We start from the raw sequence: 27,920 nt of genomic DNA on the forward strand, positions 1-27,920 counted from the left end.
GTTTGACAAAGGTGAAAAAAAAATAGCTCTCGGATAGAAAAATATTTTCCTTCTATATGTAAATATGTAATGTGATACCAAAATGTTACTCCGTAACTTTGCCTGTAACCAAGCAATTTTACATTACTGAATTTTCTTGAAAATTAGAAAATAATTTTCTATTAAAATAATTGTTTTCCATCAAACCAAAAATAGCAGAAATAAGGTGGGACAGAAATCTGAATTGACTTTCAAATCAGAGGGGCAGATTTGACTTTTTTCCGTCACTTTTGCAAAAAACTCCATTTCTTCCTAAGATAATCCAAGAAGACTTAAAATAGCATGGTCATTTTTTTCGGTAAAACAACCAGATATATCAAAATCAAGGAACTATTGACGTACTTAAACTCTCACTCGTGGAAAAAACGTTGAAAATGACTGTTATATTCTAGTGGTTGTCCATTCTAGACCAAACTTTCACGAAAATATAGTTGGATGACATTAGTTATTACAGCCAATCAAGATTTAAAACTCATGAACCTCCTATTTTATGAGAAACAAAGTCCGACTTTGAGACAACTACTTCTGCTTCAACTAATCAACAAGAAAACCAAAATAATAGTATCATGAACAACTTTTCATTAGAGCTGCAGTTGCTGCACATAAAGCCTACGGGTGTTGGTGCTGCAGCCAAATACGGCCGTGCCTCATTAGTACGAAAATCGAAGGTTGCAAAAGCTGTACTCGAGAGCAAGCCAAAAAGCTCCCTTGTTCTACCCTACAAGGGTGTTGATCCTCTTGTAGAATCAAAAATCCTACAAATCATTGAGAGGCAGTTGAAGGGTTCCGTATCCAGGAAAGAAACCCGGTTTGATCCTGTCGTTCTTAAAGAGGCCTATGAAACTTGCAGACAAATCTGTGCTGAACGTTCGACCACCTACTATCTAGGTAGTTACATACACCTCTTGTACTATTTTACTTCTTAAGAATCTTAGTACTAGTTACATACACCTCTTGAGCCTGAAAAAAACGGTACAGGAAGTCTGCTGATGACTGAAGAAAGAAAGAAAGCTGTATGGGCTGTATACGGTACGTTTGTCTCCCTGCTTACCCTGTTACAGGTGATAATCAAACAAACAGTAACAAGACGATCAAGATGCCTAACATGGTTCAAATGATACAATTACAGCTTGGGGTCAGAGGACGGATGAGCTAGTGGATAAGAACCTTGCAAGCGCGGCTGTATTGGATAGCTGGGAAAAGAGGCTTGAGGATATCTTCAATGGATGTCCTCGTGACATAGCAGACACTGCCTTGGCTGATACTTTCCAGCGAATTCCCCTTGACATTGAGGTTTAAGCTACACGCATTTGTTCCTAATTTATTTCTTAATATCATGTAATTCCTTTTTGAGAATAGTTTACCATTCTTGGTGATCAGCCTTTCAAAGATCTGATGCAAGGGATGAGAATGGACGCGTGGAAAACTTGTTATGAGAACTATGAAGAGCTTGTACTATACTGCTATTATGTGGCTATAACAGGTTGCTTAATGACTCTCCCTATAGCAGGAATGTCACCAGAATCTGAGACTTCTACTGAAAGCATTTTTCAAGCAGTGGTTTCCTTGGGAATCGCAAACCAGCTGACTAACATCCTTAGAGATGTAGCAGAAGAGTAATTTCTCTACTAATACGAGGGAAATTAAATATTTTTGACCTGTTTCTGTTCATATAAGAATATGATGTGCATTTCTTTAATTCAGTGCTGAAAGGGGAAGAGTATACCTTCCACAAGACGAGCTCAGAGAGTTTGGATTGACAAACGAGGACATATTCTCGAAGAATGTAACAGAGGAATGGCGAGAATTCATAAAGAAGCAGATAGAGAGAGCAAGATACTACTACGATCAGGGAGAGCATATTGCTTCTCAGCTAGACATCTCTAGTAGGTGGCCGGTATGCAACATTGTACTTTCTACTATATTGTACATTCCATTTAAATTGTTACATTCGCTTTCCAAGATCAACACAAATCTATCATTGCATATTCCAAGAAAACAATTGAAGTTCATTCTCAAAAAGCAAAAACAGCATTTAATATCCAGCATATGAGGATGTAACTGGATTTATAGCAACTATAGCATAACTCCTGGTGACTGGACAAAACTGACAGTGTTGTAATGTATGATTAGGTGTGGGCGTCAATGATGTTGTACCGGAAGATTTTAAATAAGATAGAGGCAAACAATTACGACAACTTGACAAAACGTGCAAAAGTAGGAAGCATTGAGAAGATGCTTACGCTGCCACTAGCTTATGCCAAAGCCATGGATTGGTATTCCGGCACAAAATCAGTCCCTCGTTGACATTTACCAAACAAGCACAACAGTCATGACTCGTATTCATTATCCATTTGTAGTCTTACATAACATCATGGGTTTGATTTGTGACTCTAGTGCGTTGCGAATGTTGCAATACCACCTACGTTCTATGAACATAAAATTACATCATCATTCATTGCAATGGCCAAACTACCCCGCCAATAACCAAAAGACTATGCACCATGAGCAAGTATTTAAGAGTTCAGACAGGCAAGACCTACCTAAAGTGTCAACTGCATCATTTAACACCTTTCTTGTTTGTATTGTGAAACTTTTTCAAATAGTATCTCAAATTTCTTTAGTTAGTGTTCTTAAACAAGTCAGGCATCACAAAAAATCACTTGCTACAAGCACAGCTACGCTCATTCTCAACTTCATTCATTTGACTAGATTCATTATCTGATTAGTCTTGCACACTGCAAACGCAGATTATAACACAACAAAAATTTCTTCAACTTGCGTTTGAAAAACCCTCTTTCAGCACAAATCTCACCATTGTAATTGATAGGCTTTGTGCATTTCACAGGTATCGAGTATATAACTAACTAGTCACTAGACATTTCATTTTCTAATATGCTCAAGGCATAAATTACTCGAGACAAGAACTAAAATTATGATCGGAAGCAACAACACCCCTCAGACAACAAAAAAGTAAAGATGCAAAACCAAGAACTTGAAACAGCGAGAAAGGTCTCCAGAGCCCATTAAGAGCACAAGATGTAAGATCATAATGCAGCCGCTAAATACATAATTCTTGGGACTATTGAGAGGAAAAAAATTATATAAAGCACCCATTGGAATAGGAAATTAACTATTTGTCTCTCTACAGAACCCCCAGCCCACGAAACAACCATTCTTCTACATTGAATAAACAAAAAAATTAGAAGACGAATTAAAAAGGCCAAAAAAGGACCAAGAAAGCAAAGAAATTTTGGCGTTAAAGATACCACAATGTTTTGCTGGAAATTGGTACATATCCTCCTACAAGCTCCCTAGACTCCTCTTTCGCGAAATTCACCATAATCTAGAAGCATGAAGTCAAAAGAAGATTATCTGCTGCATCACATGTGACTAGCAATCCATTCATCACCATAGGAGAATAACAACCCCCAATACATGAAATAGCGCTCAATAAACATAGGATCAGGTAGGAGGCTTTCCACCACCAGAAACCATCTTGTCATTGGCAACTTGAAATCACAGGAAATAATCAGGTGTCCTCCTGGTGACATCAGGCTCCCCTCTTCTTGGAGCAGGCTCAAACTGCGATAATGTAGAATAGAACTATCAAGCAACTACCATACAAATTTATTATAATAATCAGTAGAATACAGTAGCCTCGATAATTTACAATTACATTGCACAATGACCGTGGCATCCTATGTGAGATCTAAAGAAAGTAAGCAGTGGATACCTGAATAAATGTGTGACCTTTACAGTCATCAACTTCCAGGATGGATGCCATATTTCCACACCGATAGCAGTAGTTAGGAGCACTAAATATTGTCACAACTTTTTGGTCCTGGGGGAGGATCAAAACAATTTACATACATCACTTAAAAATTTATACAGAAAGATTTAAGCACAAACATTTCTTATAAGATATATTCACTCACATGTGCCCAGTTGAATCCCTCCATCACCAGTTGGTGAGCTCTGGCAATCAGCTTTAGGTTATTGGTATGGTTAAATTGATCAGATATGTCCTGAACAGGGGAAAATTCAAAGAACATGAACAATCAGGCAGCTCCATGAAAATGAAAAGAAGCTAAATAAGCAGAAGGGTGAAAATTTTACTTGGCCAAAAGTGTATCCAGCTCCCCTAGGTGATATACCCCAACCACAACGGTCGTCAGGGTCAGACCACAAGAGATCACACATAGGTCCCTCATGGGGAACTTCTTGGACACGATCGAAATTCCGTATATTATCAAGAGTTTCAATGGATGGGGACAATCCACCATGCAGGCAAAATATTTCAGATTCCACCTACAACATCAAACAAACTTTGAGAAGAAGACATTTAAAGGCATGTCAACACCGAAAGCAACACACACTGCAATGTAACATGAAACAGATTAACATAATGCAAAATTAATATAGCCAAGGTGTACTAACCAATGCAGTCAGCGGAAAATAATCAAACAAATCTGTGAAGGTCTTCCAGACATTGGCATTTCCATACCTGTGGGACAAGGGGGATTCAAATATGCATAAGTTTACGTTCTACATCTGCAGGGTTACAGTACATAACTTAAACAATAATCAACTATATGTCATTTATGTATAACCTTCTCAACACAAGTGATTAGCTTTGCAACAGTTAGGCAATACCAATATATAAAAGCCCACCCAACCATAATATAGAGTCCATCCTCCTATCCCTAAATACATTCCCCTCCATTTTAAGGCACGTACAAACAAGGCTTTCAACTTAGCCGCATAGGCCAGTTTCCAGCATGATAGAGTGTCAACATATTGCTGCCCCAAAATTCAACCTAGATGGCTAAGTCCATATCCCACACCATCAAGCCCTCTCATGGGTTACATGTTGGCATAAACACAATGCACCATCAGCATAAGATGGGGGATTGGGAAAGGATTTCAAAAATAACTTACATAAAGATAAAAGCTATGCAAACAAAATAACAACAGAAAAAACAAGCAAACAGATCACAAGTCATTTAGGTGATTACACTTAAGGTGGGGTAGTGCACCTACAGTCAAGTCTCATCAGCATATAGGTAGTTCCATAACAAATACCTTTTAATAATTCTGTTACAATCATCTCCACAAAAAGAATTTATCTAATCAGATGTATCTAACTGTAAGCATGGAGTTCCTCATACAACATATGCCATAGTCAGCTGAATACAGACTGGAAAGAGTTTGAGTGATAGATACTCACTTCCGTAGGCATTCATCATAGAAACCATAAACTTGAGTAATCTGTCCAAAATTACCACCAGGAAATTAGATCAAAGGGACCATCAGTTTAACATAAAAAATTTAATGATATAGCAAGTGGTCATTGGGAATGGAATTACAAATAAGCTCATCTGTCAATGAGAAGAATTATACCTGACGACTTTCATGATTCCCTCTAAGAATGGTGATCCTTTGGGGATAGCGGACTTTAAGTGCAACCAGGAGCTGAACGAGGAAAACAAATGCCCAAGCAAAATCAATTACAACATCAACAGATTATCATCATAAAGCATCTTTGCATAATATATAGCGTGATTCATACATATCATTCTAGACAAGGAAGCCAAAATCAGAAGTTCAGAACATCATCATAAGCGGTGGACCCAGATAGATCTGGTGAGCTGGAAGCTACCAACAATCACCATGGACCATGGCCAACCCAAACAACACACATTAATCAAATAGGCAGAGAAGGGGAAAAAACCAGTCCTATAATCACTAATAGCCATGCCAGGCTAGCAAAACCATAAATTGCTACAAAGTCATGTTACAAGTATAGCAAAGAGCAGTGTCGGAGTCTCCTACATTCCACACCGAGTGGAAAGTAAACAGAATCTCCTCCCCAAGAAAATCTCCTCCCCAAGAACTCTGGAATGAGAGTGTTTTCGCAGCATAATTAAAACACGATCTCCTCTAGCACCACCCAGTTTTGTAGTGTCGGGAGATAGGGCTCAAAAATTAAAGCAAAATTGAAATTTGAGCAGTTGAATGTACACAACTCCTTAAAATAAAAATTGAATAGTGTTTCAAAGATCTGCATAAGCTGCCAAACATCATCCTCACTAAAACAAGCATGACATAAAATAGAGTATATTCCTAACTTGCTATTGATTTACTTTGGCACGTAAGGCAATAGGATAATACTCACCGTTACAGTCTCCACTGAATAATATCCTCGGTCAACATAATCACCCATAAATAAGTAATTTGTATCTGGACACTACAATCAAAAGGAAAAGGCCAAAATCAGTAACAATGGCTACAATAAAGACCACAACAATACACACACTATAAAATTAATATAAATAAGACATACAATTGCATTGAAATTTAATCAGCTGGTTCAAAAGGAATCTTTGAAAATTAAACACAGAATATGTATATATATAGAAATACTACACACATTCAAAAATCAACAGCCAATAAAAATATAGAGCCCCAACCGAATGCATACCTTCCCCCCAATACGGAAAAGCTCTGCTAGATCATGAAACTGTCCATGGATGTCACCACAAATTGTCACAGGACTTTTCACGGGCTGCGTTCAGACAAAATTAAAAAATGAGGATTAGGACAATGTACTAGCATGACCACATTCTAATAATCACTAAATATTTTGGATAAAGAAAAAAAGTTTACAATTGATAGAAAGCCAAATCCAACACAGGTTAAAAAGAATTCAACCAGTAAACATAGATGCACTCATCTAAACAAATACATAGGACAGCATCAGCAAAAGGAAAAAGACAGTAATTCCTATAAACCTATACGCATCATAGTCTAAAGAATTATAACCAACTCAGGCATAATCCATGGACAACAATAGAGAGAGAAAAGATTAATCTATGTTGCAAAATGAACATCAATCCTGCACATCAAGCATATGGCTGGTTTAAGACCGACTTTGTCCCTCGTTCATACATCAAGTGAAATTCTGGCAGGGGTTGAGAATTATTTAACCAATTGCCAAAGCCAAACACCAAACTTTTGACATATTGCTTGTATGCTGGCTCCCTCATTCAAATAATCAATGAAATACCGAAGAGTTGAGAGTGGTTCTTAAGGTTACTAACAGATGTATTTCAGAAATTTAAAACAACAGCCACAAATAGTTGGCCACTTGGCAATAATCACCATCACCGTCAAGCAGCATTTAACACGGCCTATGAATAAGTTTGACATGTGGGAACTGGATAGCAACATCTTTGCTAGATTGCAAAAACAATAACCAAAAAAAAAAAAAAAAAAAACTAGGTCATGGAAGTTAAACTCTTGCTAATGAATAGGAAAACCATCCTCCAGTCACATGTACTATGTAAAATTGTAAAAGACAAAAGCTACCAGCATACACACCTGAACATTGCTTTCATCCATCAAAATTGTAAAATTGTAAGCTATCCGATACAGTACCAAACAGAAAAATAAGCAGGCACTAGCAATTTAGCAAATATGAATGAATGTAGCATGTAGACAGCACACCTGAACATTGCTTTCATCCATCAAAATCTCCTTTGCCTTCTCACATAAAGTCCTAACCTGCACGTTAACAAAAACTCATGTAAGATTAATAAAGTGAGAAAATTGGTCAACAGCTTCTAAATTGTGGCTGCAACTGAACAGATTGGTCTCTTAGTCAACCAATAACATGTACTTGCAGTCGTTGCAGGTATAACACTTCAACATATCATATAATACACCATCATCCAGAACAACAAATAACCATTCTAATTTGATGTGATGTCAACAGTATGTCAGAACCATTCGAAAACAGCCTAAACTAGCATAAGCAACAACACATTGATAATTTGCAAGTTAGAAAATGTGTAGAAACTCTCTCCTCGGGGTACGACACTATTAAACATGAATCCAGCTTGCAAGCTTTTACTAGATTAGCCAAAAAAAAAAGTATCCTGCATATAATCCTTCCTCACCGATGAACATAACAAGCAAAACACCCTCTTGTTTTCCTGCCATCTTTTAGCTGTGCCGGTTAAGATGATTTATTCACTCCATGTAATAAAACCCTGGCTTTTTTACTTTCCTCACTTCACACTCACTCATATGACCTGGTTCAATGCATAGATTCAAGAATTCAGATACTTGTTCGAGTCGAAAACTCGTTCTTAAGCGCTTCAAATTGCCTCTTTCTTACCACATATCCACCTAAACCAGAATTTAAAAGCTGTTTCTATAAAACAAGATGAGACAATCTATGACTTGCCAGTTGCCATTCAAATAAAATCCAAAATTTCGACACAAATTGTGGGTTAAAATAGAATAAAAATCAGCGGATCTAATTCAATTGAAAAAAAAATCAACAAACCCAGAACAAATCTTGCAACTTTCACACATTTCCAGGCACCAGAAACCCACAAAAACAAACAAAAATCCCAAAATTAACAGATCACAAAAGTTCCACCGAAAAAAACCCAAATTGATGAAAAGAAATCAAATCGATCTAGTACATTCCAATCGAAGAAAAAGAAGAAAGAGAAAGAAGGAAAACCTCTTGTTCGGAAAGAGGCTTGCACTGCATAAGCTGACCGATCTGCTCATCAAGATTGTGATGAGAGTTAGAAGGAACGGGATCGAAGCTCATCTTGTAAGAAGCGAAAACCCTAGCAGATCTTCCAGAAGCCCAGGAAGAAAGGAACCCTTCTTCTTCTTCGTCTTTGTCTTCGTCTTCTTCTCCTTCTCCTTGAAGATGGTGAGGAGAGAGAAAGTGGGAAAGAGAGAGAAAGAGAAGGGGAGGAGAGAGAAAGAGAGAAAAATGGAGGGATACCAATTTCAAGAGAAAATTGGGAGGAGAGAGAAAATGAATGAACAACGGTGCTGCTGGTACAGAGAAAACTAAACCCTCGCTTTTCTTCGATTACGATTACCACTCCTTTTTTTTCTTTTTTTTTTTTTTGGAAATATTTGATGATTTCAATTTTTTTAAAAAAAAATTTTGAGATGTTTATAAAAAATTTTGCGCCTGTAATTTTTAAATTAATAAAACTATTGGGTTTACTCGAAACTAGACATCGCCATTTCCAAATCCTCCGCCTTTTTGTACTACCTGCCTTCTAGCGCGTGGGTTACGTTCAATATGTGACTATTGACAAACTTGTTAATACTTCCTCCGTTTCTATTTAATTGCATCACTTTCATGAAACGAATTTTTAAATTAGTTGCATCACTTTACTTTTTAATTAATAAAACTCTTTCTATCTCTTTTTTATCACATAAGTCTATGTTAACGAATTTTTAAATTAGTTACATCACTATCCTTTTTGATTAATAAACTCTCTCTATCTCTCTTTTATCACGCAGGTCCATATTGACATATTCTTATTCTTTCTATCTCTCTCATCTCCAAAATTGTCTAGGAGTCTGCAATTTGCAAAGTGATGCAACTAAAAAAAACGGGGAAAGTAATTAAAGATCAAATGGGTCAGGCTAGCACCGCGTTCGGCCGAATTTTTGGGCATATTGTTTGGGTTCAGATTTCTAGGTCGGGCTTCGAATTAAAAGGAAAATCACCTCAAAAATCGAGTTTCCTAGGTAAAAATGGGTCGACATCATCTGAACTTGAATTATTTTGTCTAAACTTAATTAAAATAATTTTAAATCGTGTCTAATATAACTTATAATATGGAGTATTTCAACTTATTTTATTTTGTGTTCTTAGACTCTTGGTAAATTAATCTCACATTTTTTTTATCAATAATTTTTTCCTAAGGCATATCAGCATAATTAATTGAGAATATTAATAATTGGTGTGTCCTAGATTTTGTGTATATAGTTATTTAATGGACATACCTATAAAGAATAGGCTAATTGACAGAAGTATAACATGTCTCATATACATATACAGTAATAGGCTAAGGGCTAAGCTTGAGACTAAACATGACCATTCACGGAAAAAACACACAACATGAAACGAGGCATGCATTGCTCGTCACATGATAATGTTGTTAAGTGCATTGTATCGTGTATAATAAGTTTATTTTTCAATAGATGGTATGAGTCACCTTTTCCAATAGTTTACCCCCACGGCGAATATGATCACCTAATATTGTACAAAATGTAAAGAGATTTCACCCTCTTTAAGCCAATTCTACCTCACTTTTAGCTCATTATTTATTAAAGATGTTGATGTTATAATCCAACCATTAATAATGTGATATAAACCCAACCATCAATGTCACCAGAAGATTGCTATATCAATCCAATTAATAAACACAAAGGCATTCACCAATCAACATATAATAAACACACACCAACCAAAATTTGTGTACTCTGTATTAGAATAATTTGCCAACTTTTAGATTAAACAACACAATTACATTGATTCTGAATTATTTGTGACATTATTTCACGTATGGAGTTCAACCGTGTCATATAAAATCGTACATTACAATCTTAAGAAACAATGCGGCTAGCAACATACTAACAAAAAACGAGTAATATGTAGTATAAATAAAACAAAAGGAGGTGGTGGGTATACTGGTACTTGTAATAGTAACTATCAGAGTAGCTACAAATACCATAAATAATACGACGGGTTTGACCCGTAAAAAATTTGTTAGAAGAGGATTGAAATTGAAATTGAAATATTAGGGACCAAATAATGTTTTTTTTTTTTTTTTTTTAACCAAATATTAGGGACCTAATATTGTTGATGACAAACTAGCTACCTTCGTTTTCTCTTCTGGTAGTAGTTGGAGAGTAGTCGAAGATTATTTATTAACATCTCATTAATTAAAATACCTTATATTCCTCCTACTTTCTCTCTCTTACAACTAGTTTAATTAATTTTACTCATTAATCATACTACGACTATACTCTACTAGAAAGAGTATACTACTCAAAATCTTGCATTCAAATAGCAAGCCTAATTTCACACTTTTTTCTTCCTCCAAAGTCCAACCCCCACCATTTTTTTTCACAATTTTTTTTTTTTAAAAAAGTCAAGAATTATGGTAAAAATACTGATGTTATTGTAAGGTGGGTGATCCCCAGCTGTAATAATATCTTCAGTTATGCATTGCTACCCCTTTTTTCTGGGGTTGTAGTTGATTTAAGAGAGAGAAAGTTCAGTTTTTTGAAACCCTCTTCTTCTTGTTTGCATCTGCAGTGAAATTTAGGGGAAAATAAAAGTTGGGTTGGTTTAGTTGAGGTCCAATTGTTTGTCTTTATTATCTGGGGTTGGATCAGATTTGTACTTTGAAGCTTAAATTATACTCGATCTGTTATTATATTTCTGGGATTTTGTTTTTGGTAAAAAAAGATAGCAAATTTATTGTTTTTACAGATTTTATGAAATTTGTGCTCCTGAATTCTGGATATGGAACGAGGTGCTGAAGAATCGCCAAATGCGCCGAGGGGATTTCGTCTTCAAGCTCCCCTGGTAAACTTTCTTTTTTTATAAAAAAATTATATATATAATCATCAGCAATTTTGTGGATTTTGTTTTGCTGAATTGTGTGGAATTTTGTTGGGTAAATTTTGTGGAATTTGATGGCTGTTGTGTGTTGATAAATGGTTAGAAAAGGTTACCCTTTTATCTAGGTAACTTATATTTTGGGGTTGAGGACTTAGGTTATGCAATTTTTGATGGTTTGTTACTCTTTTTTTTTTTTGACAGGGTTTGTTACTTCTTTTAGATTCTCTTTATTGCTCAAATATACATAGGTACTTGCAATTTACTGGATATTGTTCTCGGTGTTGAAATGTTTACATTTCCCTTTTCTTTTCGTGAGGGGGGTATGATAAGGGAGGGAATTGGTGCTTGAATGCTAAAATAATTTATACTTAATGAACCTTTAAATTGTTCAATTTTGAGTTCGTTCTCCAATGTGTACAATTTATCTTGCATGCTTCCCCCACACCCCCTCCCTTTCCAAAGAGAAGGTGAAAAGCCTTGTTCCTTATTCTCTGAATCGATCCCTTGGGCCTTGGCGCTACCTTGACATACCCGTGCTACACACATCTGTACCAATAGTGCCTTAAATGGAGTGATGGAAAACTTAGAAATGCTTGGTAAATCTCTGTAGGAAGCTTCTAAGTTGACACTTCACAAGTCCATAACTACACATTAGGATGTAATACATCATTGTATGTAAGAATATTAGATGACTAACAAGCTATGAGAGTATGAGAGTGTAACATTTTGGGTACCAAGAATAATGAATTGGGTCGTGTTACACGATTGTGATGATGTTTGTCTCTTTTAATCTTTCTTCTTGGTAAAAAACTTCTTGATTTTGATGCTAGATCAGTGAACTGTATCACATTTTAGCGAGATAGTTAAACACACTCACCAGGACTTTGATGACAATACAGCCATATTTGGCAAATAGCATTCTTAATAGTAGTACTAGCATTTTGACCAAGTTAAATTTTTGTTTTTCTGTTTGGTAATTTTTAATCTAGACCCAAAATGTTAAAGTGGATAATGCTAAGAACAAGTTAGAATTTTGTCTAACATTATTTTTGAAATGATGACTCCTACTTTAACACCTACAACAAAACTTATACTGCTAATTATAACGGCTACTCCTTACTATAAATTGCCAAACAAGGCCATAATAATTGAAGCAAATTCAGAGAGTACTATCAACTTCGAACAATAGGGGCAGTTATTGCACTAATTGATGCTAGAATATCTCCTGGTATGATTCGCACACATCTCGTTGGAGTCAATTGAGGAAGAATAATGAAAATTTTCCTTCGTACTTGTTCTATAGGCTAAACAAGGACTTTTGTGGCTGGAAAAAGCTGAACGCAAAAGATAAAACTTAAGCTATGGATCTCATTCCCACCTCTCTTGCGCAACACACTTCTTCAACCTGCCCCCACTGTGAAAAAAAGGAAAAGTTCATTTCTGGAGGAAGAATGTGCTCTCCAAGTTTCTCGTTTAATATCACGAGAAGCTGTTTTTTGTGCTTTTCTACTATTTCTCAATCATGAATGCTGAGTCACCCTTATTTCTCTATGTTTAATCTAATGTCAGGAGAAACTTGCTTCTTCTTGATATAATTTTGTGAACGAACAGTTTGATTTCATTGGACATTAGAGGTTTTTAGAGTCTAAGTAGTTACTTGGAAAAGCAGTGATGGTTGATGGGGATCAAGAGAGAGGGTAACTGACATTGCAATTTAGCACGAATTTCATGCAAAGTTGCTGCGAATGCTGCCTAAGCTCTATATTTAAATTGACTTTATACACGGGAAAATAAGATTGGAACGTACTGAGTTTACTGACTATTGATGCATTTGACAGAAACTACTTTGTATTCATCTTATGCTGTTGCATGCAAGCTTATGATAGCCAGCATGGATCTCGTAATTGGGTCAAAAATAAAGCCGTTTCCTAGTTTCCAGCTTATAAGCTTCCAGTAGCCTGTGTCTGAACTAGTTAAGGGTCCACTTCTTTCCCAGTCCAGCTTCTAAGCTGTTTCCCAGTTTATTTTCATGCTGTTGCATCCAAAAATCTGTGAACGCTTCTCTGGAGATGTTCAAGGAGCACTTATGACAGTCAATAGCATCAAGCCCAGCAATTTTTTTCTAGTTGTCATGTGATTCTTATGATACTGTAAAAACTCTCAAACATAATCTTCTTGTTGAACCTTCACCTGGGTAGACCTTCATGGTCATAATCAATCTGCAACCACTCCCTTTTGCAGCAATGAATTACTGAGATAGCCCTGTTCTCAAATCATTTAACAGCATTAAATGTTCCACCTGCTACAGTATTATTGTCCCCCTTCAGTTTAAATTGGGCATTTGGGCTTTGTGAAGAACCTGAGGTAAACTTTGGCAGTCAGTTACTAGTATGTTAGCTTTCATTTAATTTTCCCTGTAATATTATGGGACTAGAAATGCTATGGCTAGATTTCTCAAATTTTGATTTCAGTGTTCTGTTATGTTACTTATGGGCACAACTATCTGTCGTGGTTTTCTTATATCAAGCAAGACTGGACAAATTATGGGCCTTATGGCCGCTTGTTAGGTATTGGTGCACTATCCAAATCAATTGCAACTGATTAGGTTTTCTTCGCTAAAATGCCGCATCCATAGGTAGAAATCTTAGCAATAACATGCGTCTTCAGCTATTGCCTTCCAGTAAGTTTTTTCATGGTTGAGCTAACAGATATTGAAGAGTTTATGAAGTGTTTTCCCTATGAGAAAGCATACCAAGTACTAAATTATTCCTATAACACAAGTAACTTTCTCATATTTCATTATTGTTGGTTGCTAATAGTTTAAAATTGTTTAATGTGCAAATTTCTCATAGTTAGGGAATAGATGCCTTAAAAAAAATTGCTGTCATCTCTCTCTTGGATTCTCATTTGTGAACAAATTTCCAGGTTGACTCTGTGTCATGCTACTGCAAGGTAGATGCAAGTTTAAAAACGGTTGTAGGTGCAAGGAGATTTGTTCCTGGATCAAAGATCTGTATCCAGCCAGATATAAATCCTCGTGCCCATAAGACAAAAAACTCTCGCAGGGAGAGGACCCGTATACAGCCACCTCTCTTGCCTGGCCTCCCTGATGACCTTGCCATTGCTTGTCTTATCCGAGTCCCCCGAGTAGAACACCGAAAGCTCCGCCTAGTTTGCAAAAGATGGCACCGACTCCTCTCTGGAAACTACTACTATTCTCTCAGGAAAAACCTGGGTATGGCAGAAGAGTGGGTATATGTCATGAAGAGGGACCGTGATGGAAAGATTTCATGGCATGCTTTTGATCCAACTTATCAGGTATGGCTACCACTTCCGCCTGTTCCTGTAGAGTATTCTGAAGCCAGAGGGTTTGGATGTGCTGTTCTAAGTGGTTGCCACCTGTACTTATTTGGAGGTGAAGATCCGCTCAGGGGTTCCATGAGACGTGTTGTCTTTTATAGCGCAAGGACAAATAAATGGCACCCAGCACCAAGCATGCTTAGGAGGCGCCATTGCTTTGGCTCTTGTGTAATTGATAACTGCCTTTATGTGGCTGGTGGTGAATGTGAAGGAATCCAACGGGCTCTCCGTTCAGCAGAGGTGTATGACCCAAATAGGAACAGGTGGAGTTCCATCACAGACATGAGCACAGGGATGGTCCCTTTCATCGGGGTGGTGTACAATGGAAAGTGGTACTTAAAGGGACTAGGCTCTCATCGCCAGGTCATGAGTGAATCCTATGATCCTGAGAATAGCTGCTGGAACCCTGTGAATGATGGGATGGTTTCAAGTTGGAGAAATCCGAGCACCACCATGAATGGCCAGCTTTATTCTATAGATTGTAGGGACGGATGCAAGCTTAGAGTCTATGACGAGGCAGCTGATTCATGGATCAAATTTATTGATAGTAAACTCCACCTTGGGAGTTCTCGGGCTTTAGAGGCTGCTGCACTCATTCCTCTTAATGGTAAGCTTTGCATTATCCGAAATAACATGAGTATCAGTCTGGTTGATGTCTCAAGCCCTGATAAACATGTGGAGAGTAATCCTCATCTGTGGGAGAATGTTGGTGGGAAAGGTCATTTTAGGACGATGGTCACTAATATATTGTCGAGCATAGCAGGCCGCAGTGGTTTAAAGAGTCATATTGTGCATTGCCAGGTGCTTCAAGCATGAGAATATATGGATGACTTGCATACCTCGCTTCTGGTATTAGAATTCATTCACTTTATGGTGTTATAGATTCTATTGTCAAATTCATTCGAGGTTCTTTCTGCTTAAGAACCCAATTTTTTGCTGCTCATCCTATCAGAAGGGCTGTTTCATTGCTTTTGTCTTCTGTGAGACTGTGACATATAGCTTACCTTCGCATTGTATATTTTGTTCCAAATTGTGAAGAGAAATTTTGCAACCGGCCATATCTGAAGAAAGCAGAACGGCACCCCAAAAGTAAGCAAAAGCTCGCCTTTTTTCCAGCTAGTGTTTCATGTCTTCCTCTGTGGAGTATTGACTTTGCAGCTCATTGAATTATCAGTTCTATTTGTTGAGGTAGTTGCTGGTTTCAAATGGATATGTAAATCTTAATCCTGTAGGCTGAAATCTGCAGTTTGCAGAATTCTTAAGACTTTGGTCTTTGTAGTAGTACATTAAAAAACAAACAAAAAATCCATGCAGTGATTCTGCAGATGCTTTTGTGAATATCATGTTGAATTGCTTAAAACTGGTCTCTTCTTTTAAACATTGTCATGATAAATAATACATGCATAGTCTATATTCTTCCAATCCTCGTATCTTTAGTACTCCATATCATGAAAAATGAGGTATATGCTGTCGCAGATGCAAGAAGTTCGATTTTTGTTCCCAAAGTTTGTTCAGGACAGTGCATCTTGTATGAGTAAAATAATACTTGTACAGTTGTACGTTGGAGGTTCAAGGGCTAGTTTGATTGCAACGATAATTGAGAGTCGGATATTCTTTTCGTCTAGAAATAATAGCCATGGTTCCATTTAAAAGGAGGACTATGTTATGGTTGGATGGAAGGGAGCCAATCTTAGTCTTCAAAATCTTACCATATGCCTCCTAGACAGGCGCTATGACCTATGGATTTTAATTATATACAACCTTACCTCTACAACAGTTGAGAAGCTGTTTCGCAATGACACCACTAGGCGAGAAAATTTACCCTGTGACTGATAAATAAGCAAAAGCACAAACTTATCAATGGAAAATCTACATTGAAAACAAAGTTAAATAATTTCCTTATTAAATTTAATAAAGTACAGTAAGATTACTCAGGCAGGAAATAGAAAGATAGGATTTAAAGAAAGTTGTAGTTGTTGACCCAGAATGATCTTGACTTAATAATTGATGTAGAGGAAGCTTCCTTTTTCATACAAGAGGGTATAGCCTCAAATTGTTGAGCAGGAAATTTCTGACTGAAAGCTCCAACATAGAATTCAACCATACCAGTGTCCGTATCCATTTCCATACCCGAAACCGGGACCCAGATGAAGAGCTTCTTGGCTTGAATTCCAGAAACATGGGACACTTTACCATAACTGAGCTTCCCCTTGATGACCTTGTTATAGTACACGAGCTGTTCGTCGAGGAATTTGACATAACAGGGGTGTTCCATATTTACAGTAAAGCTTCCGTCTTGATTAGAGAGGGTGTATGACTTGACTCCATCTGGGATGATGCCCTTTGGAAGGTTGAATTCTGGGAGGATGTCATGGATGTCTTGTGAGCCGTTGATGGGGTTGGATGGATGGTCAGGATTAGAGATGCAGAGGGAGGAGAGAGAAAGGATGATGAGGAGAGAGATTGAAGGGAGAGGACTCCATGAAAGAGCAGCCATGGATAGAGAGGTTAGAGAGGCATGAAATATGTAACAAGTGTTGACTACTGTAGACACAGGGCTTGCTTATACGCTATGTTAAGGTAGATCAAGTTTTGGTGTCAATAATCTTGGATACAATATTTTATTTGTTGTTTTACTCCACTATAAAAATATCTTATTCATGACATCAATCGGTTTTAATATATCAAAGAGTGCATAGGTCAATCGGTAGTTTGATACAAAGTTGTTCTAGTTTAACCTAGGTATCAAGTACTTGAGCAAATCTAGTTGTTAAGAGAGTTTTCTTCCCGGGAGATGCTTATTGCAGCTCTAATCTAGATTAGTGAGTCTAGTAGGCTCTGAATTACTGGATATACTTGCATACAAAAAAATCGCTTTATAATATGATCAATTAGATATTAATACAATAATTATTAAACTTAAAATGCATTTGTACGATGTATAGAATATTGAACCTATACACTTCTTTTTCATTATCTAAAGTCGCTTTAAAAAGTGGGCAAAAGATTTCATATGCATTTTATTAAATGAGCGAATTATTAAGTGTATATAAAAGCACATGCATTAGAATATCTGATTAATACACCCTTTAAGAAGTAGTTGACACTATTCATTCAATAACATAATTTGGCATTTCATCAACTTGAGTTGGAAACCGTTGCACCTAGCCATCAAGAAAAACGAGTCATTAATTAAACTAAAAAATTGACAAGTAAATTAGAAGGTAGAGAATAATTTTTAAATGACAAGTCACTTTTCTTTTTAACATACACGACAAGTTATTTTTTAAAGAACAATTTTCGTACATTATTCTAACCGAGTCTATAAAGTGGGCAAATTTTTATGAGTATGTATGTAATAAATAATGAGACGCATTCAAGATACACGGCCTAAAAATTTGACCTTAACAACAACTTGACAGATTCACATTTTACACGACGATTAGAAGCAAGGGCAGGCATTATTACACCTAGTCATCAACCAACAGATTGAGCACCAATCTAACACAATAACAGTTTGATCTCAAGTATATCAATAATTTAAGAAACTTTTGGCAAATTGATATACTTGAGAAAGAATGTACCTTGAACATCCACAAATGCCGAGAACTACAAGAATGAATGGTCTGGAACTGATGAACATCAACTTTCTTGTTGACAAGACCAAATTGCAAGTAAATGTTATCATTAGGAGGCAAATCAACCTTAATCTCATCAAGTTTGAGCCATAGCAATAACCACTTCACCCGAACTCCCTCCAAGTTAGTGATTGATCCCAGCTTGAGGGTACCTAATATGAGCTCGTCGTAGCTGACTAAGTACTCATCCAACTGCACATAGCAAGGCTGCTTTTCAAGTTCCACCATGAAGCTGCCATCTTCAGCAGAGAAGGTGTAGTTCTTGACTGCGTCGGGTAAGAGGCCCCTTGGGAGCCCGAATGAAGGGAGAATTTCATGGATGGAGATGGCTGTCGCCGTGAGTTGGGGGGACTGGAAGAGGAACATGATGAGGGAGAGGAGAGAAAAGATGGTCAAGAAAACCATGCTTGGACTGGACCATATGTTTCAAAGAAAGGGATTGGATAATGTAAAACACAGAAGATGAGGATTGAGGGTGACAGCTTCCCCGTGATCCACGAGCTTATGATTTTTGGGTAAGTTTGGTATAGACTTTTAAATAAATTCAATACTGCAAGTCAATGCTGAGTTAATTAATACTGTAAGTTAATGGCCACTTTTTTCTAAAGAGCATGGCCTTCTTATCCCTTAGCTGTGAGATAAAGGAATCCCAAATTGTACACTTAGAAACAGAATTTAGCCTGGTATATTAAGAGATGAGCCACAAAGTTAAAAGCGAGGCAGAAACTCAATCTAAGTAGATAACACGTACGAAATAGTAGATTCCAGGATGCCGAAAATATCCATCACAGGATTGTTTTACAATATTACACATATATTCTAGGTAGTAGGTAGTGGGTATTACTAGGCTACATTTTCTCCGATACTTTCATCAGAGAAGAATTCTACACCAAATAGCACAAGTGTAAGCCATGGGTCATGTACATATTATACTTGATCTTAAGCAGCCGGAGACCAAACTTCCGTCTTACGGCAAAGGCCATCTCAGCTTCTGCTATTAGACTATGGGGAAAACAAGCACTCTGTGCCTTCATTCATCACTGATAAGTGATGCATTTTATTCGGTCAGCAACATCGGGATATCTCCATCAATAGGAGGTGGAAGCTGCAGATAAAATAAGGCAAGATAAGAGAATGATTTTAATAAGAAAATCACTACACAAAAATTAAGCTGCAGAATATTCTATCAATCATACAACACAACACTAAGCATCAACTAAAGACATGTTCTCTTCAACACTTATTTCAGGTACTTATTACTTATTCCATAATAAATTCAGATCAGATCAGACCAGACCAAAAACATTCAGAGACCAAACCAAAAACATTCAGATCAGCCACACCAGAAACGTTCAGATTAGACCAGATTAGAACTTATAATTATCATTTACTTATTAATGAATCGTTAATTGTGTATTACAAAAAAGTATGAAAATTACATATTTGAAAAGTTCATAATGAGACGAATCTAACAAGATCCATTTCGATAATGTTTTTTTTTTATAGATTAGAATTAAAATGCGGTAAAAATTTAGTCGTATCTCCTTCCTCTATCTCCATCATTTTCATCAAACCCTAATTATTCCCAAGATTCAAGGAGTGAGGAATTATAGGCATGGAGGCTTCTCCTTTTTCTGTTTCTTTTAATTCCTTTGAAGTCACCAACCTTCTTCCATCTTTAGCTCTTTCTACTGTGTCAATCTATTAATCTTTTGGTTGGTAAATTTGGTTTGTATTCGATTTTTTCATCAAATTTGTTTATCTTTTTTTTTTATACACTTGAATTTCAATATTTAGGGTTCTTCGTCATTATTATTGATTCAATTTTTTTTGGGTTTTTATATTTTGGATATTTTTTCTGAAATAAACGGATCATCATCAATTAGTGTAAAATATATTGCATGTGGAATAATTATACCATGTTGTAAATTGAACTGCTTGAAACTTTTTTTTGTTGTTGAAATTGAGGAATCAGTTGATGAATTTGGGTTTAGTTTTAATGGTTTTTTTTATTTTTTATTATACCTTTATTAATGGACCAACAAACAAAAACAGTTTCGAAAAAATTGAAACCCAAAAACCATAATCAGTTTTCAGTTTTTAAAATACATAAAAAAAAAAATCTAAAAACGGTGCCAAACTAACTCTTAGCACTTTATCTTAATCAAGCAAGACTATATAACTAACATTACAATACCCAGTACTATCTTCAAGTTAAATTTTGAAATACCAGTGGAAACTAGAGCTCAATAAGGCAACTTCGCTTAATTTTCCCTAACTGACCATGTTAATTTACCTTGATGGAGCAATACCCATGCAAGCAGAATATGCAAGAACCACCAGACTACCATGCAGTAAGTTCTTAGCAATTTCAAGCAGAAAAATAACATATAAAAGGCAGCCTCACTACCAGCCCACATCCTTGCAATGTTTAGTAAGAGAGACATGCTTTTGAAGGATTGTCAAGAGTAGGGTCTTTGTTAGCATTTATAATTACAACAATAGATTTATATTGGATATTCTAAACTTTTTGGGAACGGAATGCCAAACCACATTATGCAAACAAACAAACTACATTACCACACAAATGCTATCCTTTTAAAACTTTGGCCTATATATTATCTAAGTTTCCATAAATTTAGAGGTCTTAATCCTATCACGAGCAGTCACAATAACACACAAATCAGAAAGTTACAAGAAACAAGTTCTTCAATTAGCAATTTTATTGGAGTATTTTGGGCCCTAAGCACGGATCAAAGTATTGCTACGGTGAAAATAAGAAAGAAGCAACATTAGATAAGTACCAAGTCACCAATAGTGCGAATACTTGGCAAACTACTCTCTGGTAAGTATGAGTAATGAGTTGGTAACAACAGTTTTAACTTTTAAGCAGAAAACACCACAAAATGACAACCTATACACCAACACATATGCCTCGAATGTGAGCAAGAGACTAGTACAAGACATGCCTCTTATAATAGCTATTGAATTCTAACAAATATGATCAAGACACCATAAGCAGGAACTTTGTCAGTATAAAAGTTCATCTCTCAGAATAGTTTTGCATTGCAAGATTGAACATTAGAGGACATAATGTCATTCCATACTCTTCAACCAAGCAAAAATGATCAGCATAAACACATAACAATTTCCTCAAATCACAAAGCGCCAAAGCGGAGTCCGATGATTGACATGAATCAAGTTCTACAATTGGCAATGGTGTAATTAACTACAGCTATTAAGCTTAAATCAAATCTTGCTGTGATAAAATTAAAAAGACACAACCTTACAAAATTGATTACTCAGGTCAACAAATGACGCCAATAATACAAAAATTAGTAACGACAATTTCACATCTTATTTTCTCCCACTAGATTAGTCTTTTTCGTTTTTCCCATTGTTTGACTAAAACAACTAAATTTGACAAATCAGCAAAAGATAGAGTTGACTAAGATGAATAATTGGGAATCATTGATTTATCAATTGCCAAGTTTACAAACATGGTTCTTGATCAATATAATAGATAATCTATCAAATTCAGCTATAGAAAATCACAATTCATAACATAATTAGCTTATTCCTAAATCAATAATATCATAATTCTTGCTCATAAAGTTAGATTAATTTACAATCGAAACATCAAAACATAACAATCAAAAGAAAAAAGGCAAGAAATCTAATACCTCGAAGCTCCAAGAACGAAGGTGACCGCCGCGAGCAGCAGAAACGGAATCACGGCAAGAATGAATAGTTTCAAACTGATGAACATTGAGCTTCTTGTTAATCAAACCAACCTGAAAGTAAATCGAATCGGAAGGAGGCAAATCGACCTTAATTTCATCAACATCAAACCAAAACAAGAATCGTTTAACTTGAATTCCTTTCAAATTAGTAATCGACCCAATTTTTAGGGTTCCAGTGATGCGTTTCTCGTAGTAAACCAGATAATCGAACTGAATGTAGCAAGAAGTGTCGAGGTCAACGACGAAAGCGCCATCATCGGGAGAGAGAGTGTAGTTGTTGACGCAGTTGGGTAAGAGGCCGCTTGGGAGGCCGAATATGGGGAGAATATCGAAGACGGAAGGAGGAGTTGGAGATTGAGAGAAGGATGGAGTTGAGGAGAGAGAAATGGTGAAGATGAAGAGGAGAGAGAAAATGGTGAGGTAGGGTTTTGCGGAAGCCATTAATGATGTTGAAGAATTGAAGATGAAGGTTTTTTAGAGGAGAGAGAAGAGTTGGAATTTGTAGGAGGGAGAAGGGTAGAGAAGAAAAATGGAGTTACATTAAAAAATGGATTACTGAGTAAGGAAAAGTCCAAAAGCTGATTAGGACGATGATCATAGATAAGATTATACAGTACTATAGAGCATATTCAATCCTTAATACTCGCACAAAGAGTCACGTGTAAGGCGGATGTACAATAATTTTATTGTAAAATGTTCCGTTTAAAGGTACCATTAATTATTTTTATAGTGAATTTAACTACTTATAGAGTAACTTTTAATTTATTGTTGTTTTGAATTTTATTTTAAAGTATAATTTCTTAAAGATTCATGATTGCATATTATATGATTAGTCTGATACATTATAAGTTTTTTTCGTACAATAAAATTTATTATTTGAAAAAATAATAACTTTTGTAGTATAAAGTGTAACTTTAGATACTTTCAATATAACTATAACCCGTCTTAAAATAAATTAATGTACACCCGTCTTTTTGGTGAATTTGTGATAATCGCAAGACTTGCAACACCTACGTTTTGTTGATCTAATGATTATTTTTCTTACCTTTTTTTGAAAAAAATCAAATTTTTGCATCTAATTTTTTAGAAGGTTAGAGCATTCAATAGCAAGTTAATGGTCAAATAAGCTTGCATTGAAACATCAAATCATGAGCAAATTTGTGTCTAAGTGGTTAGCTATTAACTTGCTATTTAATTGTCTTCCATATGTTAATAAATACAAGTAGTTGGCTAACATTGGATCTCCATCTTTTTTTTCAAGCAAATTAGCTTGCTAGACGATAAAGCAATTTAAGCTAATTTGGTTGGCCAAGCTAATTTTCATTTTAACCTCTAATGATTAATCTAGCTAGTAGCTTTGGACTTTTAAAAATTGCAACCAAATCCTTAGCTCGGGCCAAGTGGCATGGAATTGATTAAGGTTTTGTAATTGTTTGTTGGGAGTTAAACAATAAAAGATTGTGCAAACGAGTTCAAAAGATATAACAACAAAAAGTAGTACAATTGGGGTTAATAATTAGAGAGCAAAAATGATGGTGATATATTCCAAAGTAGAAAATGTTGCTAGTTTTCCATAAGATATAAAATAGATAAATGTTACAAGTATTTTAAGAATGGAGAGAGAGTATAAGATTTGAGATGTTTCCAATTTTGTGCTATGTGATTTAATAAATTTTGTTTTTGATATCTCCAAGGCTTAAGTGTTGAATTCTTTACTTCGATTTTATGTTTTTTGATATGAGTAATTCCATTTTGAAGACTCAATTAGTATTCATTTTACTATATGAGCATGTCATTGCTTCTTAAAACGATATGTTAATCAACTTTGTGCAGTAATTGACTCTAATTTAAAGGAATGAAATTTTATATGGTTTAACGATTCAACCTTTCAAGTACAATTTTAACACATCATATTTGATTTTCCTTGTCATTCATTTTGAAGGAAAGAAATTGATTTTCCATATCATTTTAAAATTGACTCCAATTCAAAGGAATGAAATTGTATATGGTTCAACGCAACTCTTACAAGATTAGAGCATCATAACTATGTTGGCACTTAATACTTTTATAGGCTTATAGCTTATATATTTATAAGGTAATAATGGTTAATGGCCTAATGCCTTAATGGTGAAAATTACTATGGTATATATACAATTGGATGCAAGACAAAACATGTACTAACTACTAAGTACAAATGAAGGCTATGAAGCCGAAGGAAACCAAAGGCCGCAAGGCCCACAATGAAAAGTTTTGAGAGTTTGGAAGGATAGTTTTCCTCTCCTATTATTGGTCATAAAACTCATAATTTGATAATCGGTGAAAATTGGAGGTAGTACTTTATTCATCTTTTTCTACACTCATTCACCATTTTATATTTCTTACTTTACAATAAAAATATACGAATTAGTTTACCAAAGTAAAAAAAAGAGGGAGTTTGTGAAATGAAGTACTTTGTAGTAAATTGGTAGCTCAATATTAGAGCAATAGGAGGTATATTGCTTTTTTTTTTTTTTTTTTTTTTTTTTTTTTTTTTTTTTTTTTTCCGGTAAGAAGAGGGGAGATATAAGGGAAATCCTTCAAATGAGTCCCATGAGATTTGATCCCTATATCTAAGGGATACGACGAGGAGATAGCGATGTTACTACACCAACACTTTAACCTCATAGGAGGTATATTGCTGGGAATCCAAAAATGACACTAGATTCCTTAATTTTAAGAACCAATTTTAGATATAAGTCTAAACTCTAAACAGGTTTCAATTTCTAAAATTTTGAATGATTTATGAGTATCCAATTATGCTCACTCCTACCTCGTGTGAAGGTGTATGTACCCCAATAAAATGGCAATTTTCTATTGGCCTAAGACTATCTCCTCTAAGGCCACTTGCTAGTTGCTACACTCGTCTAAACCCCATCAACAATCAAGTCTGGCTTATTACTCCATAAACAAATGTAAGATATATGGTAGATGCCTATGATTTCGGTAAAATTAATATCTCAACGACTAACAAGTAACAACCTCTTAAAGAATTGAAAAATTATGGGCCACAGCCATATAGGGCCAATGAAAGTAACATGCCGATAAACCCAATTGAAAAATTTAAAGCAAGGTTGGATCTTCATTCATGCAACTTTGATAGTTCCAACTGACCATAAGATAAGATAAGATATTCTCTCTAGTCTAAGTAATATTGTACCTATTTTGCCAAAATAGCACCATTACCCAAGGACTACTCTAGCCGCAGGCTCCATCCCAATATTAACTCTCAACTCTGTGCGCAGAAATCAGCTCCACCTAAACCAATCAAGCACTATTTCTGAAAGTTATGAAACAAAGGCCAAATCACCATCCAACAACTAAGAGCATCCACATTGCTGGAGTAGCTCACAATATCTCTCTCCAATTTTAATTCTTTCACATCATATTCCACTAAATTAAGTCACTCATTTATTTTTCTCACAATGGTGAGCTAGCTCACTACAATTAAAAAAAATTATTTTATGTTAATTTTGGACAAAAAAACTAATTGAAAATGTAAAACTTTGCCACTTGTCATCTTCTTGTTTGTCATTGGGCTCATGTGCTGAGGCGGTCAGTGACTTGGAAGAGGGAGGAGCCTCACCCCATGAGTCACCTTTCACAAGGTGAGCTAGCTCAAAAGAGGTGAGAGAGTATTATGGAGAGGGTCTTGAGTCACCCATTGTGGGTGCTCTAATACCCAACGGACCTGTTGCTTATGGATGGAAACAAGTAGCCTTGGTACAGTTATGGCCATGAATCATGATACAACGAAAGCGATATTAAAATTAATTTATTACATGTCTATGTTGAGTATCACACACAAACAACGTACCATCTAGAATTATTTGTGCTACATTGTCTATTACAAAAGCAAGGTCTACGTCTTTATTTAACTTTACTGAATTATAAAAGGCAAAGCTAATGATTAAATGAGCAATTTTAATCAAAATCAATTAATCAATGTAGTTATGAGAAAAGCAACAAGATAGGTAGAAACAAATGTGTGGCGCCACTAGCCTAACCCCCGGCCCCCGGCTAGTCGCGTAACATTTCACCATTGGACGTACAATAGCAAAAGGTCTAATAATAAGAGTCCTTTAAAATAATTGTATAAAATTAAGACTTGTTTTTTGCAATAACTTACTTTTATTACCAATAGTCAGATGTCAATAGGTTCATAGAAATTACAACTAAAAATAATCGACAGTAAGACATTAACATATACCTTCATAGAAACTCACAAGAGTGCGAAGAAATTCTTGTAAAATTGGCAAAATTTAAGGAGAAGTGAAGATACATCTTAATAAACTTGTATGATGAACACAATATCCTTCAAAATCATGTTAGAAGACAGTGTGAAGCAAAGCACCAAATCAAGGCTCCATAAAACATTTGAGCAACCAAACATCCCTTGCCCTTTCCACTATCACTAGTTTCCTTGGCGCTCGCTCCACCACCTCCAGTGGACTTACCTGCAACACAAGATCACAACTTTAATAAACTCCCTGCCTCCTTTGTTTCACTTTTACCTTTTTGCAAGACAATTCCGCTAAACTAGAAATATTCATTTAGAGACAAGGAAGCAAAATAAACAAATAATTAAATACGAAGTACAGTATAAAATAAAATAACACATCCGTTCAAAAAAAAAAAAAACATTTAAATTAGCATGTGTTAGGTAGGCAGATTTGTTCTTTCATTCATGATGCTAATTGTGGGTTATAATTAGATTTCTGTACTAATTTAAAAGTAGCATAAAAGAAAAGAAAAGTTAAAAAAAAAAGAAAAAGGAATCAAAGTTTACCACTAGAAGCTGGAGTCCCACTGGTTGGAGGAGCAGCAGCAGCAGCTTTAGCAAAATCATTGAACACCTTAGCCTCTGGAGAATTGGGTGCCAAGTGCAGAAGTGCTGTTCAACCACAAAAATATAAGCAAATATTAATTAAAAACATACTGATACTCTATTAATTTCTCCGGCCCCTTTTGTTCTTCCTACTCTGACTTTTTTCTGTATCTCAATAACGAAAAACAAAAAGGCACGGAGAGAAGACAATTCAAAAGGCTAGAACGATAAGAAGCAAGAAATAGATATGTACGCGTACCTGGACATTGATCAACACTGGCATTATCAGGGGCATGACATTCCTTAGGTAGACTTAGAGCCAAGGTAGAATTAACCTTTAATCCGAGGCTAGGATCGTCACGGTCCTTAACAAGGATACACAAACATTTCTTGCTATCCTTGAGCACTTGTTTGAGACCAGTACAACAATCTTGTGTAGGAGACTTAGCCTGACCACCAACATAAGGAAGACATGTTGCTAACCCAACTAGTTGATTTGCACACTCTTCTTTATCCTTGTTTATGTCACAACTACACTCACTTACTAGCAACAACACTAAAATTGACAATAAACCTAATTTTCTATGTATTCTTGCCATTTTTTTGTGTGTGAAAACAGAGGTAAAATGAAGAGAAAAACAATACTTTTAGATTGAGACGTTATTTAGCCTTAGTGATGAGCAGGGTAGTAGTGCTCAATATAATGGAGCATGGTGCTTTATAAGTGTGGGCATATTAAAATGTTGTCCATGTCACCATTTACAGGTGGCAACTGTAGAGATAGAAAGGACTAGTAATTAACCAATAATAAATGC

General features: G+C 35.8%; 7 protein-coding genes across 8 annotated transcripts; 2 read left to right on the forward strand and 5 right to left on the reverse strand.

Annotated features, from left to right (window-relative positions):
• The first annotated feature begins 506 nt into the window (after positions 1-506).
• LOC110736106 (phytoene synthase 2, chloroplastic-like) lies at positions 507-2,662 on the forward strand. Its single transcript, XM_021916256.1, has 6 exons — positions 507-927; positions 1,018-1,068; positions 1,169-1,332; positions 1,420-1,655; positions 1,744-1,936; positions 2,173-2,662. The coding sequence occupies exons 1-6, from the start codon at positions 606-608 to the stop codon at positions 2,344-2,346; spliced, it is 1,140 nt and encodes a 379-aa protein (XP_021771948.1). The 5' UTR covers positions 507-605; the 3' UTR covers positions 2,347-2,662.
• Positions 2,663-3,034: 372 nt separating this feature from the next.
• Positions 3,035-8,965, reverse strand: LOC110736107 (serine/threonine-protein phosphatase PP2A-2 catalytic subunit). 2 transcript variants are annotated; one of them, XM_021916257.1, is made up of 11 exons: positions 8,576-8,965; positions 7,549-7,605; positions 6,524-6,607; positions 6,218-6,289; positions 5,443-5,514; positions 5,270-5,310; positions 4,480-4,546; positions 4,159-4,350; positions 3,978-4,067; positions 3,776-3,883; positions 3,035-3,624 (listed from the first exon to the last, which is right to left on the reverse strand). In XM_021916257.1, exons 1-11 carry the CDS (start codon positions 8,666-8,668, stop codon positions 3,559-3,561), a joined length of 942 nt encoding a protein of 313 aa, XP_021771949.1. In that variant the 5' UTR covers positions 8,669-8,965; the 3' UTR covers positions 3,035-3,558. The 2 variants fall into 2 exon arrangements, with proteins under 2 accessions (XP_021771949.1, XP_021771951.1); XM_021916259.1 differs by lacking the exons at positions 7,549-7,605; positions 8,576-8,965 and adding an exon at positions 7,423-7,458.
• Positions 8,966-10,549: 1,584 nt separating this feature from the next.
• LOC110736105 (F-box/kelch-repeat protein At1g55270-like) lies at positions 10,550-16,282 on the forward strand. The gene is made up of 2 exons (XM_021916255.1): positions 10,550-11,464; positions 14,426-16,282. Exons 1-2 carry the CDS (start codon positions 11,402-11,404, stop codon positions 15,674-15,676), a joined length of 1,314 nt encoding a protein of 437 aa, XP_021771947.1. The 5' UTR covers positions 10,550-11,401; the 3' UTR covers positions 15,677-16,282.
• A 448-nt stretch (positions 16,283-16,730) lies between these two features.
• On the reverse strand, positions 16,731-19,121 carry LOC110736110. The gene is made up of 2 exons (XM_021916262.1): positions 18,445-19,121; positions 16,731-18,024 (listed from the first exon to the last, which is right to left on the reverse strand). Exons 1-2 carry the CDS (start codon positions 18,901-18,903, stop codon positions 17,971-17,973), a joined length of 513 nt encoding a protein of 170 aa, XP_021771954.1. The 5' UTR covers positions 18,904-19,121; the 3' UTR covers positions 16,731-17,970.
• Positions 16,818-17,357, reverse strand: LOC110737168. Its single transcript, XM_021917545.1, has one exon. The coding sequence runs from the start codon at positions 17,355-17,357 to the stop codon at positions 16,818-16,820; it is 540 nt and encodes a 179-aa protein (XP_021773237.1).
• Positions 19,122-19,231: 110 nt separating the features above from the next.
• On the reverse strand, positions 19,232-22,828 carry LOC110736109. Its single transcript, XM_021916261.1, has 2 exons — positions 22,182-22,828; positions 19,232-19,603 (listed from the first exon to the last, which is right to left on the reverse strand). The coding sequence occupies exons 1-2, from the start codon at positions 22,680-22,682 to the stop codon at positions 19,556-19,558; spliced, it is 549 nt and encodes a 182-aa protein (XP_021771953.1). The 5' UTR covers positions 22,683-22,828; the 3' UTR covers positions 19,232-19,555.
• Positions 22,829-26,388: 3,560 nt separating this feature from the next.
• On the reverse strand, positions 26,389-27,804 carry LOC110736108 (protein YLS3-like). The gene is made up of 3 exons (XM_021916260.1): positions 27,365-27,804; positions 27,067-27,171; positions 26,389-26,734 (listed from the first exon to the last, which is right to left on the reverse strand). The coding sequence occupies exons 1-3, from the start codon at positions 27,702-27,704 to the stop codon at positions 26,601-26,603; spliced, it is 579 nt and encodes a 192-aa protein (XP_021771952.1). The 5' UTR covers positions 27,705-27,804; the 3' UTR covers positions 26,389-26,600.
• Positions 27,805-27,920: the final 116 nt, after the last annotated feature.

Source organism: Chenopodium quinoa, unplaced genomic scaffold (genome assembly GCF_001683475.1).
Source record: "Chenopodium quinoa cultivar QQ74 unplaced genomic scaffold, ASM168347v1, whole genome shotgun sequence".
NCBI classification, from domain to species: Eukaryota; Viridiplantae; Streptophyta; class Magnoliopsida; order Caryophyllales; family Amaranthaceae; genus Chenopodium; species Chenopodium quinoa.

Bases quoted from the DNA above. Each gene is read 5' to 3' on its own strand.
- LOC110736106 (XM_021916256.1), top strand. From the start codon at position 606: ATGAACAACTTTTCATTAGAGCTGCAGTTGCTGCACATAAAGCCTACG. The intron at 1,656-1,743 runs GTAATTTCTCTA...TCTTTAATTCAG, and splicing joins CTTAGAGATGTAGCAGAAGA to TGCTGAAAGGGGAAGAGTAT. The intron at 1,937-2,172 runs GTATGCAACATT...ATGTATGATTAG, and splicing joins ACATCTCTAGTAGGTGGCCG to GTGTGGGCGTCAATGATGTT.
- LOC110736107 (XM_021916257.1), bottom strand. From the start codon at position 8,668: ATGAGCTTCGATCCCGTTCCTTCTAACTCTCATCACAATCTTGATGAG. The intron at 4,547-5,269 runs GTGAGTATCTAT...CTTGTCCCACAG, and splicing joins TATGATGAATGCCTACGGAA to GTATGGAAATGCCAATGTCT. The intron at 4,351-4,479 runs GTTAGTACACCT...TTGATGTTGTAG, and splicing joins ATTTTCCGCTGACTGCATTG to GTGGAATCTGAAATATTTTG.
- LOC110736105 (XM_021916255.1), top strand. From the start codon at position 11,402: ATGGAACGAGGTGCTGAAGAATCGCCAAATGCGCCGAGGGGATTTCGT. The intron at 11,465-14,425 runs GTAAACTTTCTT...ACAAATTTCCAG, and splicing joins TTCGTCTTCAAGCTCCCCTG to GTTGACTCTGTGTCATGCTA.
- LOC110737168 (XM_021917545.1), bottom strand. From the start codon at position 17,357: ATGGCTGCTCTTTCATGGAGTCCTCTCCCTTCAATCTCTCTCCTCATC.
- LOC110736110 (XM_021916262.1), bottom strand. From the start codon at position 18,903: ATGGTTTTCTTGACCATCTTTTCTCTCCTCTCCCTCATCATGTTCCTC. The intron at 18,025-18,444 runs GTACATTCTTTC...CTTGATGGCTAG, and splicing joins GGCATTTGTGGATGTTCAAG to GTGCAACGGTTTCCAACTCA.
- LOC110736109 (XM_021916261.1), bottom strand. From the start codon at position 22,682: ATGGCTTCCGCAAAACCCTACCTCACCATTTTCTCTCTCCTCTTCATC. The intron at 19,604-22,181 runs GTATTAGATTTC...TTTTATCTGCAG, and splicing joins TTCGTTCTTGGAGCTTCGAG to CTTCCACCTCCTATTGATGG.
- LOC110736108 (XM_021916260.1), bottom strand. From the start codon at position 27,704: ATGGCAAGAATACATAGAAAATTAGGTTTATTGTCAATTTTAGTGTTG. The intron at 27,172-27,364 runs GTACGCGTACAT...GTGGTTGAACAG, and splicing joins CAGTGTTGATCAATGTCCAG to CACTTCTGCACTTGGCACCC. The intron at 26,735-27,066 runs GTAAACTTTGAT...CTTGTGTTGCAG, and splicing joins TGGGACTCCAGCTTCTAGTG to GTAAGTCCACTGGAGGTGGT.